Source organism: Beta vulgaris, chromosome 1 (genome assembly GCF_026745355.1).
Source record: "Beta vulgaris subsp. vulgaris cultivar EL10 chromosome 1, EL10.2, whole genome shotgun sequence".
In the NCBI taxonomy this organism is placed as follows: Eukaryota; Viridiplantae; Streptophyta; class Magnoliopsida; order Caryophyllales; family Amaranthaceae; genus Beta; species Beta vulgaris.
The window spans coordinates 52086074-52106847 of record NC_079202.1 but is presented as its reverse complement, the minus strand read 5'-3'; the positions used below and the strand labels follow the sequence as shown (position 1 = coordinate 52106847).

Here is a 20774-nt window from a genome sequence, read left to right as displayed (position 1 = left end):
ATAGTTTAACAAAGTTGGTTGATTTTTTTTTATTTTATAGTTTGCCATTTTTATTTTATTGCTTTCCAAAAGCCTTACAATAAGAGCAAGTCCACTCCATTCAGGTAGTGGCTTTTACATTACAGCAAGCTCACAACAAAACATCCAGCAACATACAATAAACTCATTTTTCGCATTATAGCCATGCAATGAATTCGTCTATGCGCGTAAGGCCTTGTTTAGCAAGCGAGTCTGCCACAACATTTGATTCCCGACTTTTGTAAAGAATCTCGACTCCATGACTCTTTACCATGCAGCTCCTAATAAAATTGATGATGAAGCATAGGTTCCACGGCCCACTGTTATCCTCATTGCACCACTTAACCGCATTAGAGGAGTCTGATTCAATTGTCAATTTCGAATGCGCGAGGTAGTCTATTGTGGCTGATATTTTGAGAGCCCTGTGGATGGCAAGGACTTCCGCATGATTAATTTCGACAAAAGGAATTGGGCTAGAGAAGAGGCAAATGAATCTTCCGAGATGATCTCTAAGGACTATTTTCATTTATACAAATGATGCAATTAAAAAAATAGATAAAGTATTGTTAATTTTCAATAATAAGTACTATTTTCATTTATACACCATTTCATAAAATACAAATTCTATTTCTCGAGACATGTAACATTTTTCTCTTTGAGATGTTATACAATACATGCATTTTAAGCATTAAAGACCTATGTACCCTTACTTTTGATACCCAGCAAAACTAATCGGATGAACAATAAAGAAACAAACACACTCCTCCAGGCTCCAGCTCCTTGGTTGGTTCTCTCGTGCCAAAAAGAAATTTTACATGTATTGAGAAACGGATGTAGCATATTTGATGATTATTTTTAGCCATTTGGGATAAATAAGCAAAAAAAATTATAAAAAGCCTATATGGACCTGATCCACACTAAATTAATGTGTACATAATATTAATTCATGTGATTTATTTAAAAAGGATCACTATATAAAAAAAAGTTGATATAAAAGAGGGTAAATATATATTGTAATGTGTGACTATGCAAGAAAAAAGTTACTAAGTCCTTGTTCTTTTGGATTGAACTGGACGGAACTGAACTGAGATGAATTGAATTGAATGAAAAACTATGAGAGTAAACTAACTAAATTGAACAAACTGAAAATAAGTCCAAGAGAACAACTCGACTTGTGTGGACCCGGTTCACACTAAAAATAGTGTGGACCAGGCCCAGGCACGTGACCCGTTAAACAATACTAACATACACTATATCACTTTAACATACACTATATCATTATACCATACACTATATCACTTTAACATACACTATATTACTTTAACATACACTAGATCATTTTAATATACACTATATCATTTTAACACACACTAGATCACTTTAACATACACTATATCATTGTAACATGCACTATATCACTTTAACATACACTATATCATTGTAACATGCACTACATTATTTTAACACACACTATATCACTTTAACATACACTATATCACTTTAACATACACTATATCATTGTAACATACACTATATCACTTTAACATACACTATATCATTGTAACATGCATTACATTATTTTAACACACACTATATCACTTTAACATACACTATATCATTTTAATATACACTATATCATTTTAATATACACTATATCATTTTAACATATACTATCATAAACTCACGTGATATGGATCGGGTGCACCCTAATTAGTGTGCACCGGGTTCATATTAGTTTTTTTACCAAGAGAATAGGGCCTACTCCCTCCGTTTCCTAAAGATCTTCCCTCTTTTCGTTTAAGGGTGTTTCCAAAAGATCTTCCCTCTTTTGCTTTATTCCTTATTTGGCAAAACAAATTTCCCTATTTACCCTCTCATGTCACTATCATATGGTCCACCATTACATTATTAATTCAATTTTACTCCCTTTCTCTCTCCTATTTTAATTCCTTTTTATTTGTTTATTTATCTTAACCTCTTTCTCTCTCCTATTTTACTCACACCATGCCCCACACAACTTGATTTTCCTTGGTATCTGTAGGAACAATAAGTGGGAAGATCTTTAGGAAACGGAGGGAGTATGTCACAAGTGAAAGTTTCATTATGATAACCTAATGTAAGAAAAAACGACTATACAAAAAAAGGTTACTATAGTGATAATAATTATTGTGTAATTTAAGATTTTGAAAGGTTACTAATTTTTTTTTAAAAAGAGTCACTATACTAAATAGATGACTTTGATCTACAATAAAAACAAAAGTATTTATAAAAAAATGCTTCATAGAAGTAATAATTGTTTATATTAATTTTTAAGTGCCTTAACATTAGGCACTAAGCCTAACTTATTCTCTGACATGCTTTACGTTCACTCTATTATCCTATCAAAAAATCTCATAAAAAATACATTATTATTATCCTATCAATACATAAGAAACTATTAATAACAGTATACTACGTGTCGTCTGACTCACCCTCCGAAAGGATGCAGATGCAGGTGGAAGACTTTTGAAATTCACGTGACCATTCCTTTTTAACAGGTCAATTCTCAAAAGTCTATCATAGTAAACACCACAAAGTCTTGTCACGCGCTCCAAGTAGCGCGTGTAAAACCCTCCTTTGTATTTTAGCATTTGTCTTGGTTATATATTTTTTATTTGATTTGTTATGACGATTGTTAAGTATCAATGAGTAAATAAAAAAGATATCACTGGAAATATGTGCCAGTTTGCATGTGAGCAGAAGATACTACAATGGAAGAAGCATAAACATAATAAGGCCATGTTTGTTTGTCACGTTATCTTTAGAGATTTTTTTATTTTAAGTACGTGAGATACTATCTTCAATTCTTCATCATACTACTTGATTGTAATGTAGCATAATTATATAAGTGTTTGACTAAGAAAAGATGCTGTTGTTGCAATTTGCAAAATGCAAATAAAAAAAGAATGAAAGAAAGAGTCTCATCAAATGACATATACTAAAAACAAAGAGAATAATGGTGGAAATAAGCTAAGATCCAAGAAGTTACTGTTTTGTTGTTTCAAAACCTAAAAGACAATAGTGGATATGACAAGAAATTATGGTGTGGGAGAATTTATTTATACTATATTCTCTTACTCATCAGACTTCAGATAAGAGTAAAAAAAAAAGCACATAGAAAATAATAGAGTTCAAAGAAAATATTTGACATTTACTTGCCCGTTATTCCTATTTGTAATTATGCAACACCTTGAAAATCATAAGGGAGAAGAAAAAGGAAGAAAATAAAACTAGGAGGAGGAGAAAATCCGTGTCAACAGTCGATTTGTTTGAACTTATTTTCAGCTTAAATTAAATTGGTAAAAAATTACTTAAATAAATTGAGTTGAAGAAAATATACATTGAGAGTTGAGACAAATTCGATGTCTTACATATGCAACACGCACGTCTAAGAGGGAGTATAGTTATAGTTGGTCATATACTCATATAGTCATATGTATAGTGTAATTGTAGAAAGTCTAATTGTGGAAAGTCTAAGTAGAAAAACTTAAAACTTCTTTACCAAGGAGGGAAGGACCTTTGAGTTTAATGGTATGACTTGTTGGGCCTGTAGGTGAGTAGTATGTGGGAGAGCAGTCCAGAGTAAATTCATCTTACCACAAATTTCCGAAAAGGAGCCCAAAACAAAAGTAGAAAAACTTAAAAGAAAAGGCAAAACTTAGAAATTTCAATTTTGGACTAGAAATTAGCTAACAAAGTATTACAATTTTTTTTTTTCCAAAGGGTACTACGTCCTTCGTTCTCCTAAGTTAGAACTATTAAAGAAACGTTGGAAAAAAAAGACCACCCAATGTGCTTTTAGTTATTTTTCAAAGAGAAAAAAAGAGAAACTTGATTCCATCTGTAGAGTATTGGAAGTTAAAAAAAATAAAATTATGCCATATAGAAAATAGAGCAAAAGTAGATAATTTAAAAGAAATGAATGTAAACAAAGAGTGAGTAGAACTTCAGAAAATGAAAGGCTTATTGAACAAATAGATTTGGAATTTTAGTGATACAAGTGTGTAAGAAAATATGTTTTGGGACGAATTTTCCAAAAATGAATGAATAATGTATCTAATACTTATATAGAAGTATATTATACCAATGGCCACAAAATTTCTCACATTTTTGGGATTGCTCAACTTTAGTAGAGCATGTTTTATGTTAATTCTCCTTAAAAACTGCAACGCGAGAAGCACTTGTTAGGCTTAGTAGGTAACCCTACTGTCCTTAGTAGTTGAGATAATGCAATAATTTTGTAAACTGTACTATCAACCAGCTCAATATGCGGGTTGAGCTCACCCTAAAATCACAAAGGTTAATCCATACTTAAATCCAAAACAAGTAAAGATACGTTCAAATATTCAATAATCGATCATCTGACAACTGAAGAGTGAACTCCACATTACACTACATTTTATTTATAATTTTCAATCAACGGAAAAAAAAAACGAAATACAAGAAGTCCAAGAGATTTAAATGGATTATGATTGGAGAAGAAATTGCTGTGCAAGAAATACAAGAATTCCTAGAGATTTAAAGAAAAAAGAACATATAATAATCACAAAAGTATTTGCAAAGAGGCTAAGAAACACACTGGTCAAGTTCACCTGAAATGAGCTACTGATTTTATCTACAAATGATTACTGAGATTTCATGCTACCATTTTCCTGGTTCAGAGGAGTGCTTGAGCCACTCCTCCTGCTAGTAGAATGCCCTGTAATCGTCCTTCCCATGAATCTTCCCGCTTTGCTAAGGCCACTGCCCATAGCTCCAAGACCTGAACCCACGAGTCCGACACCAGCGCCAACACCACTCCCAACCATTCCGACCCCGGATCCAACTAATGATGCAGCTCCATCAAGTGCATCCACTGTGCTCCCAATCAGACCTGCTTCCTTCATCCTCTTTTTCTCCTCCACACCCAACTTCTCTGCTTCCAAAGCAGCTAGTTGCTCTTCTTTGTTGAATGCATGGTACATCACCTAATAATAGATCCAAGAGATATTCTCATATAGTCCCAGCACTTCCACAAATTCCACATTTATTCTTTTATACTACATAAGATATATACTAGGACCGATAACATTTTTCAGAGTTTTTAAGGCACTGAGCAGTTTCATCACCAGCACATGCTATCAGTAGGATTACAAAGCTTTGTATTTAGGGTTTAGGCTGAGATAAAAGAGAATGGAGGAGATTTAGGGTTTCCTCAATGGTGTATAAAAAAATGGTATGATTATTAAAGGGATAATCTCCTACGAGTTCGATAGGGTTGAAAACAGACATCATATATATTCCGATGCAACTACGCCTAAGAAAAATAAGTAAATCAAAAGGAAAAAAGGCAAGCAGAAAAATCAGCCATTAGTCTCAAGAACCAGAATAACGAAATTTCATGCAAATTGTAGTACCTTGAGCGTAATAGTTCCTCTGTCCTTCTTATCCTTCACCTTAGTCATATCAAGTGATGGTGTCAATCTTAAATCAATTTCTTTAAGAGTATCAGGCTCCAGATCCACTAGAGGCAATTTGGTAATGCCAAGTTTCTTGTCCTGCCCGATATCCTTGTCAAAGACCTGCATGAAGCAAAACAATCACTGTTTGTTATGTATACATTTAGTGTAGACTCGTGATCCTTCCTAAATTTCTCTTCTCCAAAACATGGCAATTGTCAAGTCTTTAACCAAAAATGGTTGGAAACAGTCTCCACTCTCTACCACACAGCTTAAGATTGAGTAAAATCCAATTACAGTTACTAGAGGTGCTGATCATAGGTGCATACGTCTGCCCTTTTTAAAGGAGAACATAAAGTTTGGACTATTGTGCAATTAAACCAATGATTACTAAAAAGTGCATACTCCAAACAATATGGTCCTCACAGTCAGCACCCAAAATAAGAAGTGCAAGTGGCTTTATAATGAGAAACATGGACAAAATAAAGTACCACAATCAAAGAAGTTGTACCAAGAAGCAACGTCACTAAAGTTGTCCAATGTATTTAACAAGCACTAGAAAGAAGAAAAATCAAATCAAGAGATAGCTAGAAAACCTTGCAGGAACATTAGGCATATTATACAACAACTGGAATAAGAAAAACTGATAATACAAGAGATGAGGTGCAACCCTGCAAGGATTTCATCCGATATCCATAGGACATGCAGACAACAGAGGTACCAGTAAGGTTTCTAAAGCCTCTTGGTATTGATGAATGATGATCACAAGCAGTAAATTGTTAGTATTAAAAAAGGGCTATAAAATGTCCGTATTTGCACTTCCCTCGTCAAATAAAAGAGTGTGCGTCGAACATTCCACTTTTCAGTTTTCACTTGTTTTTAGAGTCACAAAGAAAGCGGAATGAGACGAAACCCGCATACAAAGTGGAGATGAACGGAGCAAATACAAACCTCAATGATTAGAGATTGTGTCTCCTTGTCCTCTGCAATCACCTCAAAAGTTTCATTCCAAACGGGGTTGAGATTGTCTTCAACGACCTTTGTCTTAACCTTGAAAAGTGGGCGAATATGAATGACTGCATAAGGATCTGACTTTCCAATCAACTCCTTGTTCTTCAATTCATTGGCTTTTACAACTGTTACGGTCAATCTGCCTTGGGGTTTAAGCTCCAACTCACTGCAGGGCAACCAAAAAGTAAGATTAATCAATAGTGAGAGAGAGAGAGAGCAGCTGAGCGAAAGCTAATTTGATGCCCAACAATTCATTATAGAGAAAATTCCTAAAGAATGTGAGGGAAATCAGATGCAGGCGACGAATGCTGAATTACTCAATTGACAAAGGTTAGACCTGAGAAGAATAGAAATATCTAAAAACCAAGAACATATATGTCCCACAAATGGGACAAAGACATGGCCCAGACTCCTAACCAATAGTAAGAGAACAGGCACCAGGAAGCCAATTGATGCCCAACGATGATATTAGAGATAATTCCTTAAGAATGCGAGAGGGAAATGGCATGCAGGTGAGGACTGAGGAACACTGAGATGCTCAACACACAAAGCTTAGACCTGAGAAGAAGAGGAATATCTAAAACCCAAGAGCATCTATGTCCCACAAATGGGACTTAGACACAGCCTAGACACCCCGCCAGTTTTTCAGAGAATTACATCACGAAAGCAGACAAATTCCCACATCACAGAAAGAGATCGCACAAGAACAAGCATCTATCAGCTGCAAGTAATATGAGCAACTTCTTGGCAGAAGAAAAAGTCCAAAAAAAAAAAAAATTCTCCATAGCAAGAAGAAATATCAGTTTAACCAAAGATTGCATTCTCTGAACTAACTATACCACCTGGCACTACTTAGTACTTAACCAAACCAATAATTACTACTCCCAGCAGTACTTATAAAACCAAAAATTGTTACACTAAACCATGAGGGAAGGGGCTAGCTCATATGTAAGGCTCCTACAAGTAGGCATTTCAAGTTGCGGGAAAGTTTTTTGAGAAGAGTGTTTCTTTGCCATTTCTAGTCTACGCTGATAAGAGTAATGGGAAAGAAAACTAAAGGATCACGAGACCGAAATATCAAGTACTCTGTCCTCCCCAAATAGTTACTTTGCATAGTGATTCTTAAGTACCTCCAACATAGCACATGCTTCTAACTTCTAAGCACATTCTAACTTAAGCAGACTTTTCTACTATCTTGTCGCAATACCTCATGCTGATGCTTCTCTCTCTTTGTTCTCTTTGCCACTATAAATTCATAAACCCTGGGGCCTGAATACTCTTCTTTTAAACTCTTCCATTAAATTTTACTCCACACTTTCAGTCTCAAGAACAAGCTAAGGACACCAAAAACCATAGCAGAGACAAGGACAACCCTCTCGACTCTTTCTAACAAACTACAAGCGTCAACTGACAACAGCTCATAGAGTGACTGAATTTGTATAACAATATAACGAGCAATCAATTTAAATGCCCTCACAGTCTGACAATCATCAACGTGCACATGTAGCTAGATGGTAAATGGATAAGGTTTAAAACCATAAAAAGATTTCATCCATCAAAAGCTGGTACAAAATTCCGGTTAAAATAAGTCTATTAGCTTGTGCTGACACCAACTGAGATCACCTATAAGCAAACTACTCCAAAGATCAGATCATCAGACTTTCATGCTTTACAAGGAAATCAATATTATGTACGGTCATGACCACATTGCTTGTGCAGCTGTCATAAATAACACTAAAAAGAGTAGCAGCTCATTGTTCAAGATAGACGTGGGATAATTTCTGCAGAAATCAGCATGAGACAATAATTGCCAACTGACACCATACACGATGATGACAACACTGTAAGTAAGAGGGATTAGATCAGCAAGAAAAAATCTACTGATAAAAGATTATGCTTTGTATAATCATGGACCATTAAGTAGGCACTGAATGTCACTTCAGCCGATGAACCAATTGTCCACCTGAACTCGATGACAATTGAAAATGGTAAAGCTAGTTAACACCAACAACAAAATAATGAAAAGACAACGATGGGTGGAGGTGATCCTAGACCATACAAATCATATTATGGCAAAAATGCTGGATCTATACAACATATTTGTTAATTAGCACCAAGATATGGATGTTTTGATTCAATACAAGAGGAAAAAAACCACAACAATAATGAACGTATACTTGCCTTAAATCCACTGGAATACCACCAATTGGAACAACAATCCTGTGAGGCCATTGGAGTGTATCAGTCACAATTGAGTTCACTGTATCCTGCGCAATGCAAATTAAGCAACATATAATATGTTCCAAGTCACTCAATAGCTTTTCAGATATCCATCAAAATCACCAAAAGAAGTGACAATAGAGCTTGCTTACATCAATCATGTCTGAAATGCCAGGTAGAGCTGTTAGACTCCCACCAACTGCTTTCAAAGTGTAATCAATTCGAGGCTTTGGCTGGTTAATGAAGATAAATATAATTTAGTTTGACACCCCCAAACATAGAATAAATAGCATGATTCAGTTTGACATAGTAATTCCAAATAAGATTCCAAAAAAAGAAAGATTAATTCGCAGCTTTACATCTGAAAGTAGAGCAACAACAACAGCAGAAATGCAGGGAATCTCTTCAGCCAGCTGGAATATGACACGGACAACTGTGAAAACTTGAAGATCTTTGAACTGAAAATACAAAACAGAGGAAGCCAAATTAGACAAAGTGTGGAGAGCGAATATGAGAGGAAAGATATATGGCCTAATGAGCTGGAATGTATACCTACATGGCTACATTAGCCATAAAAAAGGGGGAGGTATAAGGGGGAATTAGTCTTTTAGAAAAACAATCTACTGACCTGAATAGGAATTGAAGCAACAAGTGCAGCTTCAACACCCACGATGATATTTGGGTCACCACCCCATCGAAGGTCGATATCCATAATTATTTGACTTTTCTGGAAGCTCTGGACACGAATGCCTGCAGTGGTAGAGCAAATTTGCATGTAAATAAAGCATCCAACTTCAACAGAGACTTGTAAACACATAGACAGAATGAAAATGGTCCGAAGGCATATGAGTATTATAGGCTATTGCACAAGAAATAATTACTTCTCACAAATATACTAAAACTATCCCAATTCTCAAACCTGGCAAGAAAAAGTGCAGATGTGAGCACACCTAAAAGTGCTTACATGCACCATCCCCATCAAAATTATTTCCCCCTATTGCTATTGGCACTACTGACACACTAGCATGCAGGCAGAAATTGAACATAATTTTTCTTAACAGTAAACAGCCAGTTAACTCATTATGGCTGCAAAAGTTATCAGCTTTAAAGCCAGTAGAGCCATAAGTCTCAATTCTGGCCTCTGGGTCAAGCGTTTGGACAATTCAACATGACATGTCTAACCATGGGAATCAGAAATTGTCACAGTGCAAAGCACATTGATAGAATGTCATTATTCAAGCTACACAAAATTGTACACATGTTACATAATAAACCTATCATGGTCTAGCTTCTATCACACACCAACAATTGATCACAGTATCAAGTATCAACTATATTGTCTATATGTGCCTTAAATTCTATCATGAAGCCCTCAAGACTGAAGGATCAGTTAAACTAATGAAAGAAACAAGTTGTTAATACATACCTTCTATTTTAGGGGCAACAGTGCCAAGAGTGAGTTTAGTGAACTTCATTGAAGTGATTCCAGGAGGACGATATTCTTCCAAAAGGGGTTCAACAGACTCCCTTATTATCAACTCTGCTGCCTGAGAATATATTATAAACACAGAATAAACTTAAATTGCAGTGAAGAGGATGAAACCAAGAAAGAAAAAGAGAGACAGACATGCTCGGAGAAAAAGAACATTAGATTGCAAAAGGTACAGCTATGATCACATAGACTTGAATGTCCAGTTTCTTTAACAATCTTACCCTGCACCTCCCTGACCCAAACCCAGAGTGAATATTGCATAATATACTCAACTGCTTGATCAGTATCTCTTATAAATAATCCACCCCCCCCCCCCCCCGCCTTCCCCCAACACCACCCAAGAGCAAAGATGAAGAGCAGACAAAAGCAGGGAGGCTAACATTCAATATTTACTAAGTTACATGAAAGAACTTACATCAGCTATATATGGCCACATCTTGCTCAGCTGCTTGTTCAGCCATTTTACCTGAAAAGCATCTGAATACATCAAAAAAGTAGTTCTACAACATTGAAGCTCAACTTCAACCACAATTTTTTTGTACCATCACCTTTCCGAGAGTCACACAATCAATCAATTTATGTTCTCTTCTCTTGTGAACTTTTAAATTTATTTTCTACTTTGTGTTGGCATTTAGAAAGGATCATATTAGAATGATGGGTGGTAGAAGAGATGTGTATCTTGACATAGATGCGGACCATATTCGAGAAGGAGATATCCAGAAGAAGGTTAGAATCACGAACATTAAGATTTATGAATTCATGAACCAGTTATGTTGGTTTGGGACTATGTAGAATTGTTAAAATTCAGGGAAACCAAAGATAACTTGAATAGAGAAGGTTAGGAATTAATGAAGAAATTAGATTTGCAGGAGCATATAGTGCTTAACAAAAGGAATGTGGGTAGAAGATTTATGTGGACAACCACCAAAGATAAAATCTTGATTCATGAACATGACGTCCGATTCTCACAATGAGTTAAGGCTTTCGTATTGTTGTTGTACTATGTGAAATTAGGAGTCAGATATTGAAAAAGAAAAAAAATGTGAACGAGCAAAGTCAAGATTTCACAGCTACCATCTATCCGTTAAATAGTACAAGATGACAAGAGAAGATTATTGTAGTACAACCTGCTCAAAGACAGGAAACGATATCCACTCCGGGAAACTTTCACCACAGATTTTCTTCAACTCTTCTCTTCCAAGGGAAGCAAGAACCTTTATATCAGCTGCCTGCAAGACAATGAAATCAGATATAGGTTTAGGAAACTTGCAATCGCATTAAGGCTACGCAAAATTGTGCCAAATTCCGGAGGACCTAATAATCTGAACAGCATCAACAATAATCCTACTCGTGGTGCATTATTAGACGGCCCCATCACGACCCACAACACAAGTACATAATACCAAGAAGAAGAATCATGTCAAAATTCTCTAATCTCTATACATAACTACAGGGAAACATGATATACACAAGCAGAGTTAAATCAGTCAATTTCATATTATCTTCATCTCAAATAATAAACCACAATTGACATTTGCCATCATAACTCACCAACTTTGACGATTGATTACAGTAAAAGTACAATGTGAAAATATCAAATCGATTAATCTTAAATTTTTTTTTTTTTTTGTAAAATTGCTATTTTGTACTGCTATCACTATTAAGTTTAATAGATATTTCACCAGATTTGAGCACCAAAGTCATATGTAACCAATTATTTTGAGATGAAGGACTTGATCTATTTCCCGATTTGCCATGCCCTAAATCATTTAAACCAAGAAAGTATTGTGTGCTATGGTTCAGGATCATAACTTGAATGGTACTGAACAATAATTGACAAAAGCTTTAGTAACTAGCACGCACACTTATATATGGATATGCCTAATAATGCCATCAGTGATCAATGTTTTAGTATCACTTATGTTGTTTCCACTTCCTACCTCATCAGTAAGAGCTTCAAGTAACTTATCAAGGGTAGAGAGGTTTATCATGCAACTTGAGCATTCACTAAAAACATGAAATATGATCTTTTATCACTTCATCACAATCATATGTGAACCAAAATCCTTAGAATTCATGAAACACCCACTACAACTATACAACAAGCCACTATATTTCTCGAAGAGGCAATGTTAGAAGAGATATAGAAGTAAGCAGTATTTGCCTCTAACCTCTCAAAGACTAAACCCAAAAATCAACTATCAACAACTTACATGACAAAGAATTGACAGTAGCCCATTCCTACCATTGAAGGGAGTCTCTTCATCATTTCCTTGTTACTTAGCCGATCAACTCAACACCGTTTACTTTACAAGGATCTGGCCCATGGTATGTCCCTCTCAATGACTCTTCTGAAGCTATATTACCCGGAGTTTCAGCCGTCTCTCATCCTAACACAAAACTACCCTCTCTAAACCAAATACCCGAAACAAGATTAGTAAATTCAGATTATTACGAACTGAACACAGGTCCAACTCACTAGGATCCGCAGACTACACGGTCTCATACCCCAATCCAAGCAATACTCCCAACTTTGAAATCCCAAACTATCAACTCCAAATCCTAAGAAGCCTAAATTCACCCAAAAGAAGTGTACATCATTAAACTATTGGTAGGTAGCAGCACCTGAAACAGTTCCTTCATATCCCACAATTTGCAACTTACGAAAATTACAGTAGCAGAACCCAAAAAAAAAGACCTCAATTTAGAAAGAAAATTAAACCCACAAAAAGTAGAGGGCTAAAATTTAAACCTACAAACAGCAATCAAAACAATTCAGTTAATTTCAAGAACCAAAAACCTAAAAAACCATAAAAAGTCCAAAAGATGAAGAACCTTAGAAGTACGCTTCTTGCTTCGATGCTGCATCATGCGATGCCAACCCGCCATCACCGCGATCCCAACTATCATACCCAACATCATTCCCGAAATCAAACCCATTTTTTTCCTGTAAAAAAAAACCCAGAAAAATTTAGACACAAAACAATAGAAATCAAACAATCAAACAAATAATTGCACGAAAATTGAGGTACCAAGATGATAAAAAAAAAAGGGATAACAAATTACAAATGAGATTAAGAAAATGATATGATTTGAACGAAGATATCGAATAACGGATCAAAAAGGGTAACTGAAAAATGGTGCATTAAATGTCAGGGTTTAGAAAGTAATACTGAGTACAAGAAGATGATGAGATTTTTGGTTATTTCTCTTTCAGGTGGACCTGGGTTTGTCTCTGCAACTGTGATTAATGTTATTGTTGGTTGTAATTAAGGAGTAATTTTGAAATAGTTGATCACATCACACCACTCAAAAACCGCTAAAAGCCGATGAACTTTGTGTTTGTGGAGTTGTTCTTGCCATTAACGTGCGCTTTCGTTAAGACAAATTCGTGCGTCAACGTGTTGTACTAAAATATTCCAGGAATTAACCTGCCTTATTTGGTTAAATTGCCCTATTTTGGTATCCGTTTTATGGAAGTGTATAAGTAATCTTTCTAATTTTACGAGTAAGGCTTGGATGCCTATTATGATGTCTTTATGGATTACTAGTCTTGTATGTACGCAATGTGCGCGAAAACAAATAAAATGTTAATTGCGTAATAATATATACTTCATCCGTTTTTTTTAGATTTTACACTTTCTATTTTAGAAAGTTTTAAATTAGATGTTACATTTTTATTTTGGGTAATAACTTCTCTCTATCTCTCTCCTATCACATGTTCACATGGGACCCTTTTATTTTTCATTCTCTCTATCTCTCTCCTCTCCAAAAATTAGGAGTCCGTAATTTGAAAAGTGTAACATCTAATAAAAAACGGAGGAAGTATAAAAAATTGGTCATAAAAGTTTATTGTATATTTTTCTTCTGTTTTTGAAAACCAATAAATCAAGGTGATGTAAATATTTTGTTAATTGAGGGTATAATGGTAAAAGATGGTGAAATTGTATATTATTACTTAAGGTATAATAGGATTTACCATTTTTTGGTGTCCCCCTCCTCTTCCCTTATATAATAGAGATTAGGGATATGGATGATTGGGTTTGAAATTATGGATTATGTGATCCGATTTACACCTAGTTAGGTTCAACTATTTTTTTTGAAGGGTCAATTCTAGACTCATCGATTTGTGGTTGTACAACTCTAGCTTATAAGTGTGAATTTGTGATATCGTTAAAAAAGGTAAATGTTAACGGGTGTCTTTGGGGGTGCTAGATAAGAAACTTATTATGCTATAATTATAAATTATTCTCTCAAAATTATTTTGTATTAAATGATTTTCTTGTTGAAATAAGTTCCTTATCCGGCCCAGGGAACTTGTTAGTAGGATTGAATTTCGAATGAGACTTGATAATTGACAAGGGTGTGTTGTATACTTTTCTTTAATAGGTAGAAGAAATCCTCTAGGTTGCCCTTGCATAAGGCCCAATCAGAGGCCAATTATAAGTCATACACCTCCACCCCCCTACCCTCCTTAAGTCTCAAACAAATGCTTAGGGTAGGAATTATACTCTACAATTTGCTAGGCAATATGGGAAATCTCACCACTTGAGCCAAACCCAATTCTAGGGTGTGCAGTGTGCTATCTACTTGTTTTCATCTTAAAGCTAAACTTTAAGACATTAGATATTTTAAGTTTACACTTATCGTACGTGGAAAAGGTATAGATAGCTAGTTAAGGTTTATACTTTAGATCTATATAAAAAAATTTAGAATTCGAATTAAAGCATACCCTATCCAAGCCAATCCTTAGTCATAATAATCCAATATAAGACGTTTTTGACGAAAATACTTATCATATTGCTAAGATTTCCAATCTTCGAAATAACTTTTTTTTAAAGATCCTTTTATATGATACTCTATTAATCTCATGAATTTACATCCCTCTATCAATATAAAGTACTAAGTCTCTCATATAATTATGTATTATAAACAATAAAGTAATATTTGGGGGTTTAAGATGAAAAATTGCTAAGTGCTTTACGACTTGAAAGCCACTACTTGAGTTAGGGGTTTTCCCATCAATTTGCTGTATGTTAGTCAGCGATTTTGTCCATGAAATTACTATATTTTAGTTAGCAATTTCGTACATCAAAACACTCACTAAGACAATAGTTTTATCCTGAACGAAAGCACGCTTAATAGCACCTATCTTCCTTGCATAATATGTAGATGAACTAGTTATTAGGTCTGGTGAGTAGAAAAAATTTCATTTATTAATATTGTATTTTGATATGATAACACTAAATACAACTTGGTTTAGTGGTTAAAATTTTAGTACATGAACTTGAAGTCACGGGATCAAATCCTATACTATGCAGTTTCTAATTTTTTTATTGTACATGGATTACATGAACTAAAACTTCTTAGGGAGAACGCCACGTGGCACCGTTCCTGATTTATGCACGCCTTTTAATATATTAGTATAGATAAGTTGCAAATAAATGCGAAGTGCAAAGTTTTTCCAATATTATGCAAGAGAAACATTACAAAAAAAGAGACAAATTACAAAGGACATATGAGAACAAAGAAACACAATCATCAATATTTATAATCTCAACTAGTTATTAGGCTCGGGCTATGCCCTGGGTAAGAAAAATTTTCATTTATTAATATAACACTTTATGATAATAACACTAAATATAACTTAGTCTAGTGGTTAAGACTTTAGTATATGTATTTGAGGTCTTAGGATCAAATCCTATACTATGCAATTTTTAAATTTTTTTAATGTACATGGATTACATATTTACATGAACTAATCTTCCTAGGGAGAGCGCCACGTGGCACATAAACGTTCTTTCGCACGCCTTTTAATATATTTGTATAGATAGATATGCAAGTTTACCAATCAGGTGATAAGGATCAAATTCATAACTAATTAGCTATTGGTCTATACTCTATCCAATAACATTGAGATTTGAGCATCATCCGATTCTAAACCAATAGTATAATATTCAAAGTGGACCAAAAATTTAATCTAACCGTCTAAAGTGTCTCATCATTAAAGAAGAATTTGCAAGTATACAACTCTTTGCCGACACATAAATCCGAAAATTGGTGTCCTAAAGACCCAAACTATCCTTTCAAAATTACTTGCAAATTTGCAATAATGAACTAAGTCACTAAACTAGTCTTCTAATAATTTTGGTGATGTTGTTCAAAAAATTAAGCCCAAACCCAAGCCCAAATAAATAAGGCCCAACCAAATCACAGCAGCTCCAAACACCCCATTAGCCACCCTCCTCCCTCCATTATGAATCCTTTCCCCCTGACCACCACCACTTCCCTGGAAAACCGGGGGAGGCTCCGCCACTGGCGGTGGTGTGTAAAGTGGAGGTGGTGGTTGATTGAGGCTTGGTGGTAGGCCCGACCCTTGACCAACCTTAATGTCAAACCTCATGCCTTGCTGACACTGGGCCCCATCTCCGGCATCAGATAAAAAGAAGTTGGATCCCACCTTGACCAATGGGATAGAGATGGTCAATGGTTGGTCGAACTCGGTGGCTCCGGAGTTGAAGATGAGGGTGTCATTGTCGGAGGACTCGTCGGCATTGCAGCTGATGTAGGTAGTAGAGTTGTATGTCTGGATCACTGTTTGATTAGTGGTGGTACTGAAAACTACCAAGAAAGAGTGGGAGAGTTGGTTAGTGTTGCCTGTAAATTGAAATAAATAGTAACGGCAAAATTTTCCCGCGAAAAAAAACACACAAAGAGTGACTAGGATTGAAAATAAAACATTCGATTTGGACACTTTGGTAATCACAAGTTATCAAGATTAAGACGATATGAAAATAGGATGACATATGATTGAAAGTAGGACATATATATTTGGGCATATATGAGATATTTTACGTTCTTATAAGGATATTTTTTTCGTTCTTTTTGGATGCATTCACACAAGCGTCATTAAAAAGCATTTCTACAGTGAATATAGTTATATACTACTATATTACAGTCACAAAATAGATCACAAGAGAGAGTAATTGTGGAAGCTAAGGTTTGTAACTTTGTACTCAAGATGATATGTATTGACTATATTTACTGTAGAAATGCTTTTTAATAGTGTGTTTCATTCACCTAAATTAAACTAAACTCAAACTTATCAAAATGTATACTTGATTGAATATGATCGACTCTAATTAGACATTATGTTTACATTCAATGACTATGAGGCCTAATTAAACCTTATGTTTACACTTAATTGGACTTGATAAATCCTGAATAAATTTGCTTATATTAGTTTCATGTTCAATCGGATGTAATAAGTTTCAGGATTTGATCTAAGTCCAATCAGGTGTAACCAGCATAAAAGTGAAATTACAGCAACGCAAGTCTAATTAGTTCAAGTAAAGAGAACTAGAGAATGAACTCTAAGGGTTTGTTCTCTTAAGCATAAAATAACTAAACCGAATTGAACCGAATTGAGTTGAACTAACTAAGTGCAACTGGACTGAATTAAATCATAAATAAAAATAATGATAATAAATAAATTAGGAACTGAACCGAACTGATTGCAACTAATTAATTGAACTGAACTGAAAATAAGTTGGGGAGAACAGACCCTAAACCTAATAAACTTTTGAATAATTACAACACTCTTCACCCAACTTTTTATATATTCCTTTTTATACTACAATCTATACTAATATATTAAAAGGCGTGCGTAAATCAGGAACGGTGCCACGTGGCGCTCTCCCTAGGGAGTTTTAGCTCATGTAATCCATGTACAAAAAAAAAAATTAGAAATTGCATAGTATAGGTTTTGATCCCGTGACCTCAAGTTCATGTACTAAAGTTTTAACCACTCGACCAAGTTGTATTTAGTGCTATCATATCAAAGTATAATATTAATAAATGAATATTTTCTTACTCGAGGCATAGCCCGGGCCTAATAACTAGTTAATTTTCTTAAACCTAGTTAATCCTTTTTGAAAATTATTAGGCTATGTGTCAACTACTTAATGAATATTAGATACTTATCTCTATTATTATTCTTTGAATTTTGTGTTGTGTAAAAAATATTCTATTTCAAACATATAATATAGTAGAGAAGAACTAATTTATTATACAAGTTACAAACTTACAATACTCACTTTGTCAATTGGCGTATTATCAACAACCTTAATTAGATATTACAGCATCATGTATTTGTTTTTATCAACTAAACAACAACAGTGAGAAATTGTTTTAGTAAATTTCTTTTGATAGACAAAATTTCATGATAATCCAATACAAAGAAGTAAATTTCTAAAACAAAATTCAACATATTGAAACCATTTCTATGTAATGTAACCAAATACTCTAATGATCAGTTTGTTTAGTGGTTATAAATAGCATAACAGTAACGTAATTTAGTGTAAATTTATAAAGAAATTCTAATATTAATACCCATTGTAATGAAATTTCATTACAAAATATGAGTTTTCCTTTATAAATTTCCATTATCACCCAATACCACTTTCTCTAGTGATAGTCTATGTAGCATGGGTACTTCTTCTAGGTCACGTACTCGTACCCGTACTCGATATGATACATACTCTTAAAATCTCAAAATCTTGTTGTTTTCAGTCCCCGTACTCGAATCCGCACCAGTACCCGTATCCGTCTATGTGCAACATAGGTGATAGTAATGAAATTTTAGGAAGAAAAAAGATATTTGGGGACGAGATATCATTACCTGGGTGATGAGTAATGGGATGAGATTTTCTTTATAAATTTATACTACAATGCATTATCATCAATCATCACCACCATTAATGACCATTAACTAAACGAGTCTTAACAAGTAGTAACAAGACTAACGACCTATTCTTTCCGTATCTGAAAGCTCTTCATACTTTGACAAATTTTCTCTTACAAAAAGATTCCAAACATTAAAAACAAAAGAAAACGAATGGAGTAATAAAATAGAGAAAACTGACACCACTCGTCCTAACTATGATCAGTCTTCTTTGAATGGTTCCAAGTTCCAACTATATATTTTCACACAGCTATCCTAATTTTAGGAGGTTTCTTTCCATGATGGTCACTCACCATTTCTGAAATGCTAGATCGATTAATTATGACGCATGATACTCTCTCATAAACCCTTTACATTAAGCATAAACAATCGTTACCCTGTAGTTTGTGGTCATTAATTATTCTATTATTTTCTCCCTCGTCTACCTATTTCATCATATTCTCTCTCCTCCAATTTTTTCTTTGCTTCACTTTTTCTTCATTCATTATAAAGAGCTGGGCATCTATTTTTTTTTTTTCAAATTTTCTCTCTCTCCTAATAAACTAATATTACTTTTATACTCTCTTTCCTTATAACTCAAAACAACTACGTATTCTTACTCAGTTAGTTCAAGTCTACCGAAGAGTGTCAACTCTCACGTATCATAATTAACCAATTAACCCTCTAAAGTTAAACCTGCTCCAAAATAATTGAAAGTTGAGACCTCTTAAAGAAAACCAACCATACTTGGGACCGATTGTGTCAATTTTTCCAATAAAATATAACAGCATTGACTTTCAATATGAAGCACAAATATCATTAAATCATTAACAAATGACGAATTTGTTTTCTAATTGAGAACATTAATTAATATTTCATCTAAAAAATAAAGAAAATAAATTGAAAATGAAAAAGTAAAGAAAATAGAAAAGAAGAAAACTTACTAAGGTAGTCGCCGAGATAAAAAGTTTGAGAGGCAGCCCAAGTAGAGTAATTAGCAGATGAAGTATTGGTGGTAGCATTGAAGAACCACCCAGATGATCCTCCCACCGTGTGATTTGTATACGTGGCTGCCGATGCTGCTCCGATGAGAACGCTTATTATGACCGTTAGAAACGCCGCCATTGACGCCTCCATGGTTGACCTCTTTCTCACTTTCTCTTTTCTCCAGTAGTTTTTTTTGGGGGAAAAATTGGATTAGTTTATTTGAGTGATGAGGAGTGAATAGTGCTGCTTATCGTTGGTGTACAAGTCTAGAAGACTAGAAGCAACTAGCAAGTATTACTTATATTCGTAATTTTGCGAGAAATGGGAAGCTAAGAACGTGCGAGAATACCATAAACACGTGATTTGGGAGGACTGAGGAGTGAGGACTAGTTTGTCTTGGCAATCAACGAGTAGAGTTAAAAAAAGGATAGGAGTTAGCTCAAGTGGGTAGAACGCTCTCCCTTGACCTTTGATATCGGGGATTCGATCTACAGGCCCCTAGTTAACCCTTAGACTGACTTAATTTCCTAATAATAATAAATAAAAAAACGAGTGGAGTTTAAAAAATAATTAATATATGCTCTTAAGGTAATTTGATACATATGTGTCTTTTAATTGGTATTATTTGGTATTTTTTTAATTGGTACTGAAATGATACTATACTTGAGTTAGTACTAATTGGTGTTAAAATGATGTGAATTGAGTACTGTTTGGAAGAGGCGATGGTTACTAACACTTTCTCGAGTCCGGGGTGAGAGAAGGGAAGTATTGTTATAGTCATATTTATTATCATCATCAAAATATTGAGAGAAAAGTTCGTGACTATGACACATGAAATTTTTTGGCA

At 34.6% G+C, this 20774-nt stretch overlaps 2 protein-coding genes across 2 annotated transcripts; both read right to left on the bottom strand.

Annotated features, from left to right (window-relative positions):
• Positions 1–4495: 4495 nt before the first annotated feature.
• Positions 4496–13430, bottom strand: LOC104905441 (calcium-dependent lipid-binding protein). Its single transcript, XM_010693989.4, has 12 exons — positions 13285–13430; positions 13054–13165; positions 11346–11447; positions 10634–10684; positions 10153–10273; positions 9355–9476; positions 9086–9184; positions 8879–8959; positions 8688–8773; positions 6447–6672; positions 5454–5618; positions 4496–5024 (listed from the first exon to the last, which is right to left on the bottom strand). The coding sequence occupies exons 2-12, from the start codon at positions 13156–13158 to the stop codon at positions 4683–4685; spliced, it is 1500 nt and encodes a 499-aa protein (XP_010692291.1). The 5' UTR covers positions 13159–13165; positions 13285–13430; the 3' UTR covers positions 4496–4682.
• On the bottom strand, positions 13391–20209 carry LOC104905442 (early nodulin-like protein 18). The gene is made up of 2 exons (XM_010693991.4): positions 19885–20209; positions 13391–16839 (listed from the first exon to the last, which is right to left on the bottom strand). Exons 1-2 carry the CDS (start codon positions 20075–20077, stop codon positions 16379–16381), a joined length of 654 nt encoding a protein of 217 aa, XP_010692293.1. The 5' UTR covers positions 20078–20209; the 3' UTR covers positions 13391–16378.
• Between the last annotated feature and the right edge of the window lie 565 nt (positions 20210–20774).

Coding starts and splice junctions, on each gene's coding strand:
- LOC104905441 (XM_010693989.4), bottom strand. CDS start 13,158: ATGGGTTTGATTTCGGGAATGATGTTGGGTATGATAGTTGGGATCGCG. Junction 9,477..10,152: donor TGTTGCCCCTAAAATAGAAG/GTATGTATTAAC, acceptor CTACCACTGCAG/GCATTCGTGTCCAGAGCTTC. Junction 9,185..9,354: donor TTGCTTCAATTCCTATTCAG/GTCAGTAGATTG, acceptor TTGTATTTTCAG/TTCAAAGATCTTCAAGTTTT.
- LOC104905442 (XM_010693991.4), bottom strand. CDS start 20,077: ATGGAGGCGTCAATGGCGGCGTTTCTAACGGTCATAATAAGCGTTCTC. Junction 16,840..19,884: donor TTATCTCGGCGACTACCTTA/GTAAGTTTTCTT, acceptor CTTTCTTGGTAG/TTTTCAGTACCACCACTAAT.